Consider the following 14,983-nt stretch of genomic DNA (forward strand, 5'->3'; position numbering starts at 1 on the left):
TATAGACTATACCCAAATTATATAATATGGATGTAGAGTTGCATTGCAGTAGACAACTGTTTGTTGTTATGGTCATCTTGTTACAGGGCTCCATTAATGTCATAAGTGCCACTGTTTATTCATTTGCCAATTTACTGAGCTTGCGGTTTGTGCAAACTTAATACAAAATCTCTCGTCAGTATGATTATGCTGTATCAAATAACTTCAGTTCAATAGAATTACTTTGATTTTAATTTCATTTATTTCATATGCAAATGAGTATAACATCTTATGCATGACATTTTAAAATGGAGTATCTTTCAACAACTCATATATTAATGTGTTAACATTTTTTAAATCTAAGCTTTACTCATACTGCCATCAGATGAAAAACTGCCATAACAGCTTGTACACTACTTTCAATGACATGAAAGATAAAATTTTTCTCATGTTCACCCATTTATAGAAACATTGCTGAAATATCCCATATTTGTTTGCTAAATGATATACTGCTATTTTTAGTTTTAATAAAACCACCATTTCCTATGAATGTAAAAGGACACAAAATCCAAAATTAAAATCATGAAAATATAATTCTAATCAGTCAAGTTAATTTGTGAAAATTGTGTATAAGTGTCATTCTAATACTTCAGTCCATTCCATTCAAGAGTGATACAAAATTGTCAGTCACATTAACCTCTTCTGTTTCATCAGGAACCTGGAAAACCAAGTCTATGTTTGGATCCATCACTTCAGTTTCATTGTCAGGTAAAATTTCCTCAGATAATCTAACCTGAAAAATTCAAGTAATTAGAAAGTATTAGAAAAGTAACATCTAATTACTATTACTGAAATAACTTTATGTTTACAGTTTTCAGAGTTTAATGTAGTGGTAGTAGTTGTTGTGATAATAGTAAACATGATACAGCATTAAATATGCATTAATCATGCTATAGCAACACTTTTTTCTCCTAATGTCTTAGGTGTCCAAAAACAATAAGCTACAAAATTTAAAAATAGTATGCACAAGTTCAAACTGAGGAAAAATAATTACTCTAATTTCATCATGTTTTTGTTGTTTATGATTTAGGTCCCTACATGAAGAACATATGACACAAACTTACCTAATGGAAAAAAAAAAATTAAAAGCATGAAAGAACAGAGTTGTTAATTAGTCATGTGTTCCATAGATCAATACTTTCATGGAAAAATGTTTGCAGTTGGCTACAGAATCTGGATTGTAGCTAGGCATGCACCTCTTCAACCAAAGCAAATCAACAGCACGAATGTCTTTTTTCATGACTCCAGAAATATGGAAACCACATGGGGAGAGAGAGAAGTTGTATAGAGGATGTGTAAGACCTTTCCAGCAAAATCTCTACAGCACAATCAAAACAACAGGCATGCCGGCTTGGGAAAGTAAGAAACAGGAACTCTGCCCTTTTTTTTTATTATTTTTTAAATTACAACCCACTTGCTAATCTACTCTTGTGGCCCTTGCATTTTTACTGTCAGTCAGCAAATTCAGTTCACAGCAAAATTACACACAGCTTTCACCACCTTATAGAATGAAATTAAATTCATGATCATCGGTGTTTGTTTCAGTTATATGCATACTTTTATGTGTTACTTGTAATCTGAATTGATTTGGTACTTAAATTTGAATGGTGGGTTATTAAATAGGGTATGGTGTGATTATGTGAAAAACTGCACTGCTATGTCACAAAAGACAATGACATTTTAGACAAAAGATTTCAGTTTTTGGACCTCTTTTCAATGGTATTAAATTTTTCCCCATTTTCTGATTTGAAATCCTGCAGTGAGCTACTTTTCACAATTTTGCAGCAGCTTCTTACACTGTTCAGTGTGGAATTAAATTAACATTACTTAATTTGTATCTAGGAAACTAGACAAATCCTTTATCAATAATTTAGTCCTCTGGATGATGCAAAATAAATAAGTACATTGTGTACAGCAATAGTGTTGTCACACACCCTGCAACATACCTCATGTTACAATAATTTCCAATTACATCCAACAATTTATAATGACATATAGCATTCCATCTGAAAGCACCCCATCCAATGGCATACATTCTCAGACATTCTGGAAACTTAATTTGTTCTTTGAACGATGTATAAAAAGTTTTCTTACCATGAAATGTCTATGAGGTTGGTAAGGGGGGAGGGGGGTAGACATATTCCTTTTGCTGTAGTATTCAATACAAATGATTAGTATAGCAACCAATACAAACTTATACCTTCATTATGCAACACACATGATCACACAGAATTAATTATTTCATTCAGGTTGTTTTACAACTAATAGAAGCACTTATTTTGCATTACAGATGGGCACAATACATATATCAAACATACAACAATCTCATCATGTTCTTTGGAATAGAGGAGTTAATAGAAACAAAAAGAAAGAGCTAATTATTCAGTTAACATCTTGTTTTTAAGGTTCCATATCTCAACCACTAAAAATGGAACCCTTATAGGATCACTTTAAAATCCATCAGTCTGAACAATTGTTATGACCCATTTTTCTCAGGAATGGGTAGAGGTATCAAGTTTAAGTTTTTGTCACATATTAAGGTCTATAAACCCTTGGTGGTGTGAAAAATTTACACTTCTAACCAGTGTACTCATGTCATGTATTTCAATGCTCATAAATTTACTCAACAAATACTATGGGGTACTTCCTGTTGACCTAGAATCACAGTACTAGTAAAGGAAAAATGTAAAAATAGTTAATTTGTGATTGCATTATACAAAATTTTTTGCCGTTTGTTGTCCACCTGTTAAGACCCCTTATTCTAAGGAACATTACCGAGAGAGGTAGCACAGTGGTTGGCACATTGGACTTGCATTCAGGAGGATGATGGTTCAAACCTGTGTCCGGACGTTCTGATTTAGGTTTTCTGTGATTTTCCTAAATCACTTCAGGCAAATACCGGAATGGTTCCTTTGAAAGGTCATAACTGACTTCCTTCCCAATGTTTCCCTAATTTGATGGGACTGGTGACTGTTTGGTCCCCTCCCTCAAATCACCCATCCATCCGTCCAGCTAAGGAATATTATAGGTATCAAGTTGAAATTTTTGTCAGATACTAATCTTTTGTCTCTTTGCAGTGTAAAGGATTTAAGCTTATAAGTCAACTCAGTCAAAAGATGTGCCCATTTATGTCACATATTTAAATACTCATGAATTCACTCAACTGTGAAGACTTCTTTTCTTAGGGACAGATGTCTTGCTGGAAGATGACTTCCTTCCTTGCCAAACCTGGCCTTTTTTCACATATCTTTTGTTGCAATTTGTCCAGGAGGTTAGCATAGTATTCTCCAGTAATTGTTTGCCCAATGGGGAGATAACCTAAAAACAGAATCCCATTCTCATCCCAGAACACTAATGCTATGATCTTTCCTGCTGAAGGAATTGTCTTTGCTTTCTTTGGTGGTGGAGAATTAGCCTGTTTCCACTGCTTTGACTGTTGTTTTGTCTCTAGGTATAGTAGTGCACCAAAGTGTCATCTGTGGTCACAAACCGGCACAAAAAATCTTGTTTGTTTCTCCTAAAATGAGCCAAACATTGTTCCAATATGTCCATTCTCACACATTTTTGATCCAGCATCAAACAGTCGTGGCACTCACCTTGCAGATAATTTTTTCACTTCTAATTCTTCAATTAAAATGTGATACAGCCTTTCAGATGACATCTGGCAAGTGTGAGCAATTCCTCACACTTTCAATCGGCGATCCTCCATGAATATTTTGTGCACTTTTGCAATGATTTCTGGAGTAGTGACACATCTTAGCCAACCACTGTGTGGACCATCATCTAAGCTCTCCTGACCAAATTTAAATTCATTTGTCCACTTGGCAACAGTTGAATATGAAGAAGTAGAGTCCCCCAGTGTATTCTGGAAATCAGCATGAATATCCTATGCTTTCATACCTTTCTTTATGAAGTGCTCGAATCTCAATTTTTTCCATCTCCGCAAATCACTATGCAGGAACAACAACAGAGCCATATGACCACCACAGCTCTCTTCCAAGAGCACTGACATGGCACGCGTTTACAGGAATCAATCCAATGAATATCATGTGAACAACTCATGCCAGCACTGACTTCTCATGGTGATTCTGGGAACTTTTCAAACCACCCTGGTATTTTTCCCTACATTTTTCTAATTTAAAGTGTATGTTCAAAGTATTTTTGCATGTGAAAAGTGTGATTATAAATATGAGCAAAGAGTGCCAAGTGCATTCTTGGTCTGCCTACGCTACAAGTCATTCTCGTGTCTTCAAAATGTAACCATGAACTGTATGTGATTTTGATTTGTAAAAATGTTATATCTTATCTCAGATTCTATTCTGAAAACATGATGTGATAATTTTTATAAAAAACTGTTCTCATGTACATAAAAAAATAATAAGTATGAACACAAGTTTTTTAATGACTACACAACAAACTTGACATTGGGAAACAAGCTGAAAGCAAGAGAGGAAAGTAAATAAAATCATAGTTTCTGTGTACCTGGTCCTTAATAATGTCAATCACACTGAGATCACAGAAGTCACAATAAAGCAATATACACACATACAGATTGCCGTCATATCATGTACATAAGGTATAAAATGGCACTCCCTTGATGGAGCTGTCATTTGTACTCAGGTGATTCGTGTGAAAAGGTTTCTGACATGATTATGGCTGCTCGATGGGAATTAACAGATTTTATATGCCAAATGGTAGTAGAAGCTAGATGCCAGAGATATTACATTTCAGAAGTCATTAAGAAATTCAATATTCTGAGGTCAATGGAGTCAATAGTGTGCCAAAGAATCCAAATTTCAGGTATTACCTCTCACCACAGACAATGCAGATTCCAACAGCCTTCACTTAATGAATGAGAGCAGCACCATTTGCACGGAGTTGTCAATGCTAACAGACAAGCAACACTGCATGAAATAATCACAGAAACCAATGTGAGGCATACAACAAATGCATCATTATGACAGCATGGTGAAATTTGGCATTAATGGGCTATGACAGCAGATGACCAACACAAGTGCCTTTGCTAACAGCATGAAATTGCCTGCAGCACTTCTCCTGGGAATGGCCTGGTGAGATGAGTACTCATTTCAGTGGCTACAAGCTGATGGTAGCATTCAGTGTGGCACATACTCCTGAAGGCAGGGCACAAGTTGTCAACAAGGCATTGTGCAAGCAGGTGGTGGCTCCATAATGGTGTGAGCTATGTTTACGTGGAATGGACTAGGCCCTCTGTCCAAGTGAATCAATCATTCACTGGAAATTGTTATGTTTGCTATTACGGACCATTCACATGGACTTCATGTCATTGGGCCACAACTGTTCACAACTTGCGTGAAGAGCAATCCGGGCAATTCGAGCAAATGATTTGGCCACCAGACCAACTGACAAGAAATCTATCGAACATTTATGGGACAGAATCAAAAGGTCAGTTTGTGCACAAAATCCTGCACCAGCAACACTTTTGCAATTATGAATGGCTATAGAGGCAGCATGGCTCAAGATCTCTGCAGGGGACATCCAATGACTTGTTGCCGCATTTAGTTGCTGCACTATGCAGGGCAAAATGAGGTCTGACATGGTATCAGGAGGTATCCCATGACTTTTGTCACTTCAGTGTATGTAGTGCAAGAATGGTAAAAACCAAACCTAAAATGCACTTATTGTCTTTAAGGTTCAACTTTGTGGCTTACTGGTATGGAAAGGAATATTACAATTATGTTGCTCATCTGGGATGAAATATTACAACTGGGTTGATTAATGGAAAGAAATATTACAATCTTTAGTATAAAGTGCAAAATGGTGTTTAGACACATAAAAAGTAGAGAAGACTGGTTGCTATACAGTGTTGTCTAACTGTTTTTAACAGCATCTTTAAACTTCAAGTCTCAGTAAGAACAGAAGACAATAGTTCAACACCTCTACTTTCTATGCATCCATATGCCACTGCACTTTTCCTTAAGGGTGAAGGACTGTCCATTACTGCAATCATTTGTTACACTACAACAATAAGTTTTCATTTGCATAACAATAAAATATTTAAAAAATGAAAAAAGACAGGAGTAAAAATGTATTAAGTTCTTCTTCTTTTTCTTTTTTTGCACATTCTTTCAATGATAAGGATGTACATTCACTCAGTGTCCCATGATAAAAATAGGAAGGTGAGACATGTTTGCCATGCTACCACTATAGACATGGGCTTTTTCGGATGTACTTCTCACAACAGGTGACTCTGATAGCTGGAGTTGTCAGTTTTTTTTTTTTTTTTTTTGTTAAAGCAGCCTTTTGAGTTCTTGTAGTAATATTTCCATAGAAACTCTCATCCCTAACATATTTCTTTATTTCTAACTGAGAAGCCAAATACCAATGTCCATAGATTTATCTTCAAAATTGCTTTCATAATGAAATATTTCCATAAAAACGTTCATCCCCTTTTCACCCCCTTGGGGGTTGAATTTTCAAAAAACACTAAAACTTTTACTTTTTTACTTCTAACAGAGAAGTGAAGCACTAGTTTTATAGATGTAGCCTTAAAAATGCATTAGCAGTTCTTTGATAACACATTTCAAAAAACCTTCCATGTCCTATTTCACTCCCTTAAAGGTTTAATTTCAAAAAATCACTTATTAAACAATGTCTACAACATAAGATCAATGCCCTCTCCACATTTCAAGTTTCTATCCTCAGCAGTTTTGACTGGGTGATGATGAGTCTATGAATCACTCAGGATATTCATGTAAAGAGATTACAATCATTGGACAAGACATTAAATGTGAACATGTATCTACATCTACATCTACATCCATACTCCGCAAGCCACCTGATGGTGTGTGGCGGAGGGTACCTTGAGTACTTTCGGTTCTCCCTTCTATTCCAGTCATTCTCCCTTCTATTCCAGTCTCATATTGTTCATGGAAAGAAGGATTGTCGGTATGCCTCTATGTGGGCTCTAATCTCTCTGATTTTATCCTCATGGTCTCTTCGCGAGGTATACGTAGGAGGGAGCAATATACTGCTTGACTCTTCGGTGAAGGTATGTTCTCGAAACTTTGACAAAAGCCCGTACCGAGCTACTGAGCATCTCTCCTGCAGAGTCTTCCACTGGAGTTTATCTATCATCTCCGTAACGCTTTCGCGATTACTAAATGATCCTGTAACGAAGCGCGCTGCTCTCCGTTGGATCTTCTCTATATCTTCTATGAACCCTATCTGGTACGGATCCCACACTGCTGAGCAGTATTCAAGTAGTGGGCGAACAAGCGTACTGTAACCTACTTCCTTTGTTTTCGGATTGCATTTCCTTAGGATTCTTCCAATGAATCTCAGTCTGGCATCTGCTTTACCGACGATCAACATTATATGATCATTCCATTTTAAATCACTCCTAATGGCAGAATAAATGCCCAAATTGGAAATACAATGAAAATATACTTAAAATAAAGATGTAGTTGAAAAACTGGCATAGAGGATATAGATGAAATAGATACAAGAATGTTTGTAAGAGAAAAATTCGTAACGCTGAACTCTGCAACCTCTGTTTTTCATCCTCTAATGTCTCTCTTGATATTGTTGTTTTGAACTATTGGTCCTTTTCTTCGCCATCATTTGCATCATTGTATACATTTTTCTCCTCAGCCCCTAAACAAGCTAACTTTTCAATTTTAATGTGCCTTCTTTTTCTTAGAACCATCATAATCTATGTTTCAAGAATGAAGAATTTAATTACAAAACAAACAACCTAATCTTAAACAAGACTTACTTCTGATAGGTTATCCTGTAAGCTCTGATCCTTCCATTTTGTTAAATCCAATCTAGGTAGAAGCTTACTATTGCATGTGACTCGAGGATTTCTGTAAGATTCATCATAATTTAATGAAACACACTGATTGTTAACACACACACACACACACACACACACACACATATATATATATATATATATATATATATTTGATGAGACTTACCAAACAAAAGCGCTGGCAGGTCGATAGACACACAAACAAACACAAACATACACACAAAATTCTAGCTTTCGCAACCAACGGTTGCCTCGTCAGGAAAGAGGGAAGGAGAAGGAAAGACAAAAGGATATGGGTTTTAAGGGAGAGGGTAAGGAGTCATTCCAATCCCGGGAGCGGAAAGACTTACCTTAGGGGGAAAAAAGGACAGGTATACACTTGCACACACACACATATCCATCCACACATACACAGACACAAGCACGTGGAATGTTTCCCTCTATTATATTCATATATATATATATATATATATATATATATATATATATATATATATATATATATATATACCTAAAAACAAAGATGATGTGACTTACCAAATGAAAGTGCTGGCAGGTCGACAGACACACAAACGAACACAAACATACACACAAAATTCAAGCTTTCGCAACAAACTGTTGCCTCATCAGGAAAGAGGGAAGGAGAGGGAAAGACGAAAGGATGTGGGTTTTAAGGGAGAGGGTAAGGAGTCATTCCAGTCCCGGGAGTGGAAAGACTTACCTTATGGGGAAAAAAGGACGGGTATACACTCGCACACACACACATATCCATCCACACATATACAGACACAAGCAGACTATATATATATATATATATATATATATATATATATATAGAGAGAGAGAGAGAGAGAGAGAGAGAGAGAGAGAGAGAGAGAGAGAGAGAGAGAGAGAGAGGGAAAAATTCCACGTGGAAAAAATATATCTAAAAAGAAAGATGATGAGACTTACCAAACAAAAGCGCTGGTAGGTCGATAGACACACAAACAAACACACAAAATTCTAGCTTTCGCAACCAATGATTGCCTCATCAGGAAAGACGGAAGGAGAGGGAAAGACGAAAGGATTTGGGTTTTAAAGGAGAGGGTAAGGAGTCATTCCAATCCCGGGAGCGGAAAGACTTACCTTAGGGGGAAAAAAGGACAGGTATACACTCGCACACACACACACACACACACACACACACACATATCCATCCGCATATACACAGACACAAGCAGACATTTGTAAAGGCAAAGAGTTTGCCCAAACTCTTTAAATATGTCTGCTTGTGTCTGTATATGTGTGGATGGATATGTGTGTGTGTGCGAGTGTATACCCGTCCTTTTTTCCCCCTAAGGTAAGTCTTTCCTCTCCCGGGACTGGAATGACTCCTTACCCTCTCCCTTAAAACCCACATCCTTTCGTCTTTCCCTCTCCTTCCCTCTTTCCTGATGAGGCAACAGTTTGTTGCAAAAGCCTGAATTTTGTGTGTGTGTTTGTGTTCGTTTGTGTGTCTGTCGACCTGCCAGCACTTTCATTTGGTAAGTCACATCATCTTTGTTTTCAGGTATATTTTTCCTACATGGAATGTTTCCTTCTATTATAACTATATATATATATATATATATATATATATATAGAGAGAGAGAGAGAGAGAGAGAGAGAGAGAGAGAGAGGGAAACATTCCACGTGGAAAAAAATATATATCTAAAAAGAAAGATGATGAGACTTACCAAACAAAAGCGCTGGCAGGTCGATAGACACACAAACAAACACACACATACACACAAAATTCAAGCTTTCGCAACAAACGGTTGCTTCGTCAGGAAAGAGGGAATATATATATAAAGTAAGATAAATGGAATTAAGGAATAATAGGTTGTAAAATATTACAATAGCTTTAACGAAACTGAGGATGGATTTAGAAACAATTGCAGGCCTTCAACTTGCTATAGATTCGTGGAATTTTCTTCAAATACCAGCAACGTACACTCCCATTCATAAACTAAAGGATCTTTGAGACATAAAAAGGTTACAGGAGTGCTCTGTGGGTTTTAACTGTGGTGGAGTAACTTGAAAAATTTGGCATTTATGGCAGGCTAGTACATGACTACTTTGTGTGGATGAAACAATCCATTGTGGGAAGAGTTCTAGGCTATAATAGTTCCAACTGTGTTATGTTGTGTCTTGTGTGCTTAAGGTATATAGTATGGATAACGTTACATGTGTCCCAATTACTGGAAGATTAGTGACCAACCAGAAGACATGGGCTGAGAATTGAATGTCACTCACACTATCATATTCATGGTTATGGAGGAGATTCCAGGAAGGAGGAAATATTTCAATTGCAGTAAGGTCAATTATGTAATACTATAGAACATCAGAATTGATGTCAAGCATTAAGTGTTCAATGATGTTCAATCAGCACAGTACTTACCTTACTTGGCTTGGTAAATGTGATGTCTTGCCCTCCTTTGAGAGGTTCCTGGTAGAGAGGGGTCGCATCGTGTTCATGGATGAGTTTCTGTATAACTTGGCAGTTGATTGTTGTGATATGTTCATCTGAACAACCTAAGAACATGTCACAACCCTGCCTATATTGTCAAGAGGGACTGATACAACAAAAAGTCTTGGTCATATGTTGGAAGCCCATAAGCCACAGCACATGTTTCCTAGAGGTACTATAACAGCTTAATTCTGTAGTATTGACATCGTGCATAATGTTCGTTCCTTTTCTCTGATACTTATGGACCTTTGTTCTGCCATATGAATGATAATACCCAACCACATAGGGCTGTCCTGGTAGATTAGCACATGCAAAATGATGATAACATGAGTATAGAGTAGCCAGCTCACCGCCCCCCTCCCTCCCACTCTCCAGACTTAAACTTGATTGAACGGTCACAGAACACTCTAAGTCAAAGAATTACATCCCAGATACTGCTGCCACAGACTACCTCTCTTCCACAAAAAGTTGTGCAGCAATGCAAAGTGTTACAACAAGATATACTGGATGGCTTAATCCACGATGTGAGGAAATGTGAATCCTGTCTTGCAAGGTAAGGGAATCACATCTTGTAACAATATTCTCTATGCTACTGAATGAGGAATTCCAATGAAAATAAGACCCATCAATGACCCATGGCTAGTTTCCTGCATACTTTGTATACACATCACTGGGTCACAGGTCAGAATGTTACCAGGATATTTTTTAGTACACACATTATTCCTATGCCTCATATTGCATTGTGGATCAGAAGATATGAGACAAGAAGTGCCAGAGAACTTATGCCTAGTACTGTGGAAAGTTTGAAAAGGCATTTGTGGAATTGAGTATCACAGCCACTGAAGTAGGTCACAAACTCAATTGTTTAACAAGATCAGCAGAGATCTGCCACAATTTTGGGAGCTGTGTAGTCTTCAGTTCAGTCAGTTCCTCCAAAAAGGGCAAACTGTTCTTGTAATTATTAAGACATGACTGACAGTAGAATAGACTGAACCTAACTGTGGTTGCTGAAGATTGCAATCCAATTCCTTTAAAGGCATCAACCTAATTTTAGTAATTTTTATACAGTAAAATTATATTACTTTCCCACTGTTATTGTTTCAGTCTTACATCTGCTTATCACATATCACTACATTAATATCTGTTAATGCAGTCTATGTCACATCCAATTTTACAGTGACCACCAGTTTCATCCTTTGCTGTAAGTCAAGCTTTCATATCATTATGATTCTATCAGCCCCTCTTCTACAGCCTGGCTACACATGTACAATACGTCTGCAATTCAGAGTGGTAATTAGAAAAGCATGTTGGTAAGCCCGTAAAAGCTCACACTAAAAGTTACTCCATAAACAGCTCTCTTTCATCATCTACTTTCATATCTCAAACATACCTGTTGCTATTTGTTCCCAGCCAATACTTTCCCTACTATCCAACTTTGAAAATCTTAGCTGTGACCTTTTTCTAAGGTTTTGACCACAAAACAGCCATATAATCTACCTAATATTTTATTCCGTCACTATTTAATACTTGCTCACAGTCCTGCATCCTCAGTGTTATTCTTCTATGGTAAAACCAGATGCAAGAGTATCCCATATACTCATCCTACAGTTCATATCACAGTCCACTCACACACATTTTGTATCCAACCAGAGGTAGGATCACATATGAAATCAGCCACATCATCTTGAAGTTGCGCTGGCTCTATGTAGGTATCACAATGGACAAACTATCTACCCATACGACTGGCCACCTCTTTGAACTGTGACCAGCAGTAACCTCAAATCTCACTCCCTCTTCCTCAGTTTTAGCTCCTCTGACCAAATAGAAGGGTTGAGATAGTCTACGAGATATGACCTGTTAGTGCAGTTGATAAAACATTACACATGCGTGAGGTATCTGGGTTTAGGTCCCTGTTCAACATACACATTTTACTTGTCACATGTGATAAATACAATTTATACCTTTCAAAAGAGTAGAAAATTCCTATGACAATTCAGAGGTCAAGTATAGCTCAAGTTAATAAGATTTATGCTGCAAAGAAATGATACACAATGACAAAGCAACGCAAGGTAATTAAATCACTATGAATCTGTGTGTCAGTCAGTCCAATAAAATTAAACACATACCCTAAAACTTTTACAAATGCTGCTGCATACAATAACATGTTAACACTAAAGGTGTGCAGTCTACAGCCATCATGCGGTAGAATAAATTTTTGTTTGGTATCAAATTCTTCAGTATATTGTTTTTGTTAGAATGGGAACCATTTTGGTCTTCTAACAGCTGGTAGATTGCAATTGACATTGAACTGTTGATGTGGTTATTTTAACGAATGTGATGCAAATGATATAATTTCTGAAAGATTAACAAATCAAAGTTTAATATTTTGAGAAAAGAAATAAAACTGATGTTTGAAGATTTCAGTTAACAAATGTGTAAAAACTAAGTTATCTTTGTTTAACCTCTTCCCCAGTGCTAAATCATGAACCTCCAAAACAGTTCTTAAAATTAAATTGGAATACAGTTTAACTGTCTCATTATGTTTGAGATATTTTAAACAGTAAGAACAGAAGCTTTATCTCTGCAGATCTAATCTACATAAATCTATATACAAAACATGACACTGTGGTAAAAATTTAATACTCAAAAAGATATTGAGATATAATGATGAGGTGGCAGATTGAAAGGAAGACATTACAGTAAAGGAGGGAAAGAAAGAGTTGTGGACCACAACAAGGCATCCCATTACAAACTTCTCTATCCACATTTTACCTTGTACAACACATGCCTTCTATCCCTATAATCACTTCATACACTGAAGCACCAAAGAAACTGGTATAGTCATGCCTATTCAAATACAGAGATATGTAAACATGCAGAAGACGGCACTGCAGTCGGCAATGCCTATATAAGACATCAAGAGGTTGGTACAGTCATTAGATCCGTTACTGCTGCTACAGTGCTAGGTTATCAAGATTTAAGTGACTTTGAATGCGGTGTTAAAGTCAGTGCACAAGCGATGGGACACTGCATCTCTGAGGTAGCAATGAAATGGGGTTTTCCCGTACAACTATTTCACGAGTGTACCACGAATATCAGGAATCCAGTAAAACATCAAATCTCCAACATCGCTGCAGCTGGAAGAAGATCCTGCAAGAATGGGACCAATGACGACTGAAGAGATTCATTCAACAAGACGGAAGTGCAACCCTTCCACAAATTGCTGCAAATTTCAATGCTGGGCCATCACTAAGTGTCAGCAGGTGAACCATTCAACAAAACCTCATTGATATGGGCTTTTGGAGCAGAAGGCCCACTCGTGTACCCTTGATGACTACAAGACACAAGCTTTACGCCTCGCCTGGGCCTATCAACACCTACATTGGACTGTTGATGACTGGTCAGACGAGTCTCATTTAAAATTGCATCAAGTGAATGGATGTGCATTGGTACGGAGACAACCTCTTGAATCCATGGACCCTTCTTGAATCCGTGGACCCTGCATGTCAGCAGGGAACTGTTCAAGCTGGTAGTGGATGCTCTGTAATAGTGTGGGGTGTTTGCAGTTGGAGTAATATGGACCCCTATTACATCTAGATACGACTCTGACAGGTAACACATATGTAAGCATTCTGCCTGATCACCAGCATCCATTCCTGCCCATTGTGCATTCCAATGGACTTGGGCAATTCCAGTAGGACAATGTGACACTCCACACATCCAGAATTGCTATAGAGTGGTTCCATGAACACTCTTCTGAGCTTAAACACTTCTGCTGGCCACCAGACCCCCAGATATGAACATTATTGAGCATATCTGAGATGCCTTGCAACATGCTGTTCAGAAGAGATCTCAACTCCCTTGTTCTCTTACGGATTTATGGACAGCCCTGCAGGATTCATGCTGTCAATTCCCTCCAGCACTACTTCAGACATTAGTCGAATCCATACTACATCATATTGCACCACTTCCGAATGCTCGTGGGTGCCCTATATGGTATTAGGCAGATGTACCAGTTTCTGTTGCTCTTTGGTGTATTTGCCTCTGTTTTTCTCCTAATATCTGCCTTTTATTGAAAGTACTTTACAAATGAAGTTAAATGCATCTAGTCAATTGTTCTATATTAATATGCATTATACAGAAGGGTCATAAAAGGAGTGAAGCAGTAAATATTAGCACAAAAGCAACAAAATCAGGGTTTAAAGTCCTAATGAAGACAAGGTCGCTACAGATTGAACACAAAGTTCAGGGGACAAAGATGGGAAAGGAAAGCGACGGTATTTTTTTAACTGCACCATCCACATCATGCTAGCTGCAAAAACTATGGTGAAACTAAATCTGAATGGCTAGCTGTGGAATTGAATATTTCTCTTTCCAAATTGATTTAAGTGGAATATCAGTGCAAAATTGTTTATGAACAAAATAGATACATCAAACATTACTTACTTATTTGAATCTGGTAACACCATAGCATATAACTGAACTGCTTGTATTTCATCACCAGAATCACACAACAGTCGAGACAAACGTACTTTCCTTATTTCTTTAAGCTGATCTGAAATAGATAACAAAATCAAAATAAAAACATATTTTAGGCAATGAGTAACTTGGCTCACCAGACCAAATATTAGTCACCCCATAAAAGAGCACACTGATCACTT

General features: G+C 37.3%; 1 protein-coding gene across 1 annotated transcript in view; it reads right to left on the minus strand.

Annotated features, from left to right (window-relative positions):
• Nucleotides 1-218: 218 nt before the first annotated feature.
• LOC126161714 (peroxidase-like) overlaps nucleotides 219-14,983 on the minus strand; it is a gene marked incomplete at its 5' end in the record, with an annotated part of 240,793 nt that continues 226,028 nt past the window's right edge. Inside the window, 3 exons of the mRNA XM_049917747.1 lie at nucleotides 219-772; nucleotides 7,796-7,886; nucleotides 14,769-14,877. Of these exons, the coding sequence (XP_049773704.1) occupies nucleotides 629-772; nucleotides 7,796-7,886; nucleotides 14,769-14,877 (344 nt within the window). The remainder of the gene's footprint in view (nucleotides 773-7,795; nucleotides 7,887-14,768; nucleotides 14,878-14,983) is intronic.

This window comes from Schistocerca cancellata, chromosome 2, assembly GCF_023864275.1.
Source record: "Schistocerca cancellata isolate TAMUIC-IGC-003103 chromosome 2, iqSchCanc2.1, whole genome shotgun sequence".
Taxonomy (NCBI): domain Eukaryota; kingdom Metazoa; phylum Arthropoda; class Insecta; order Orthoptera; family Acrididae; genus Schistocerca; species Schistocerca cancellata.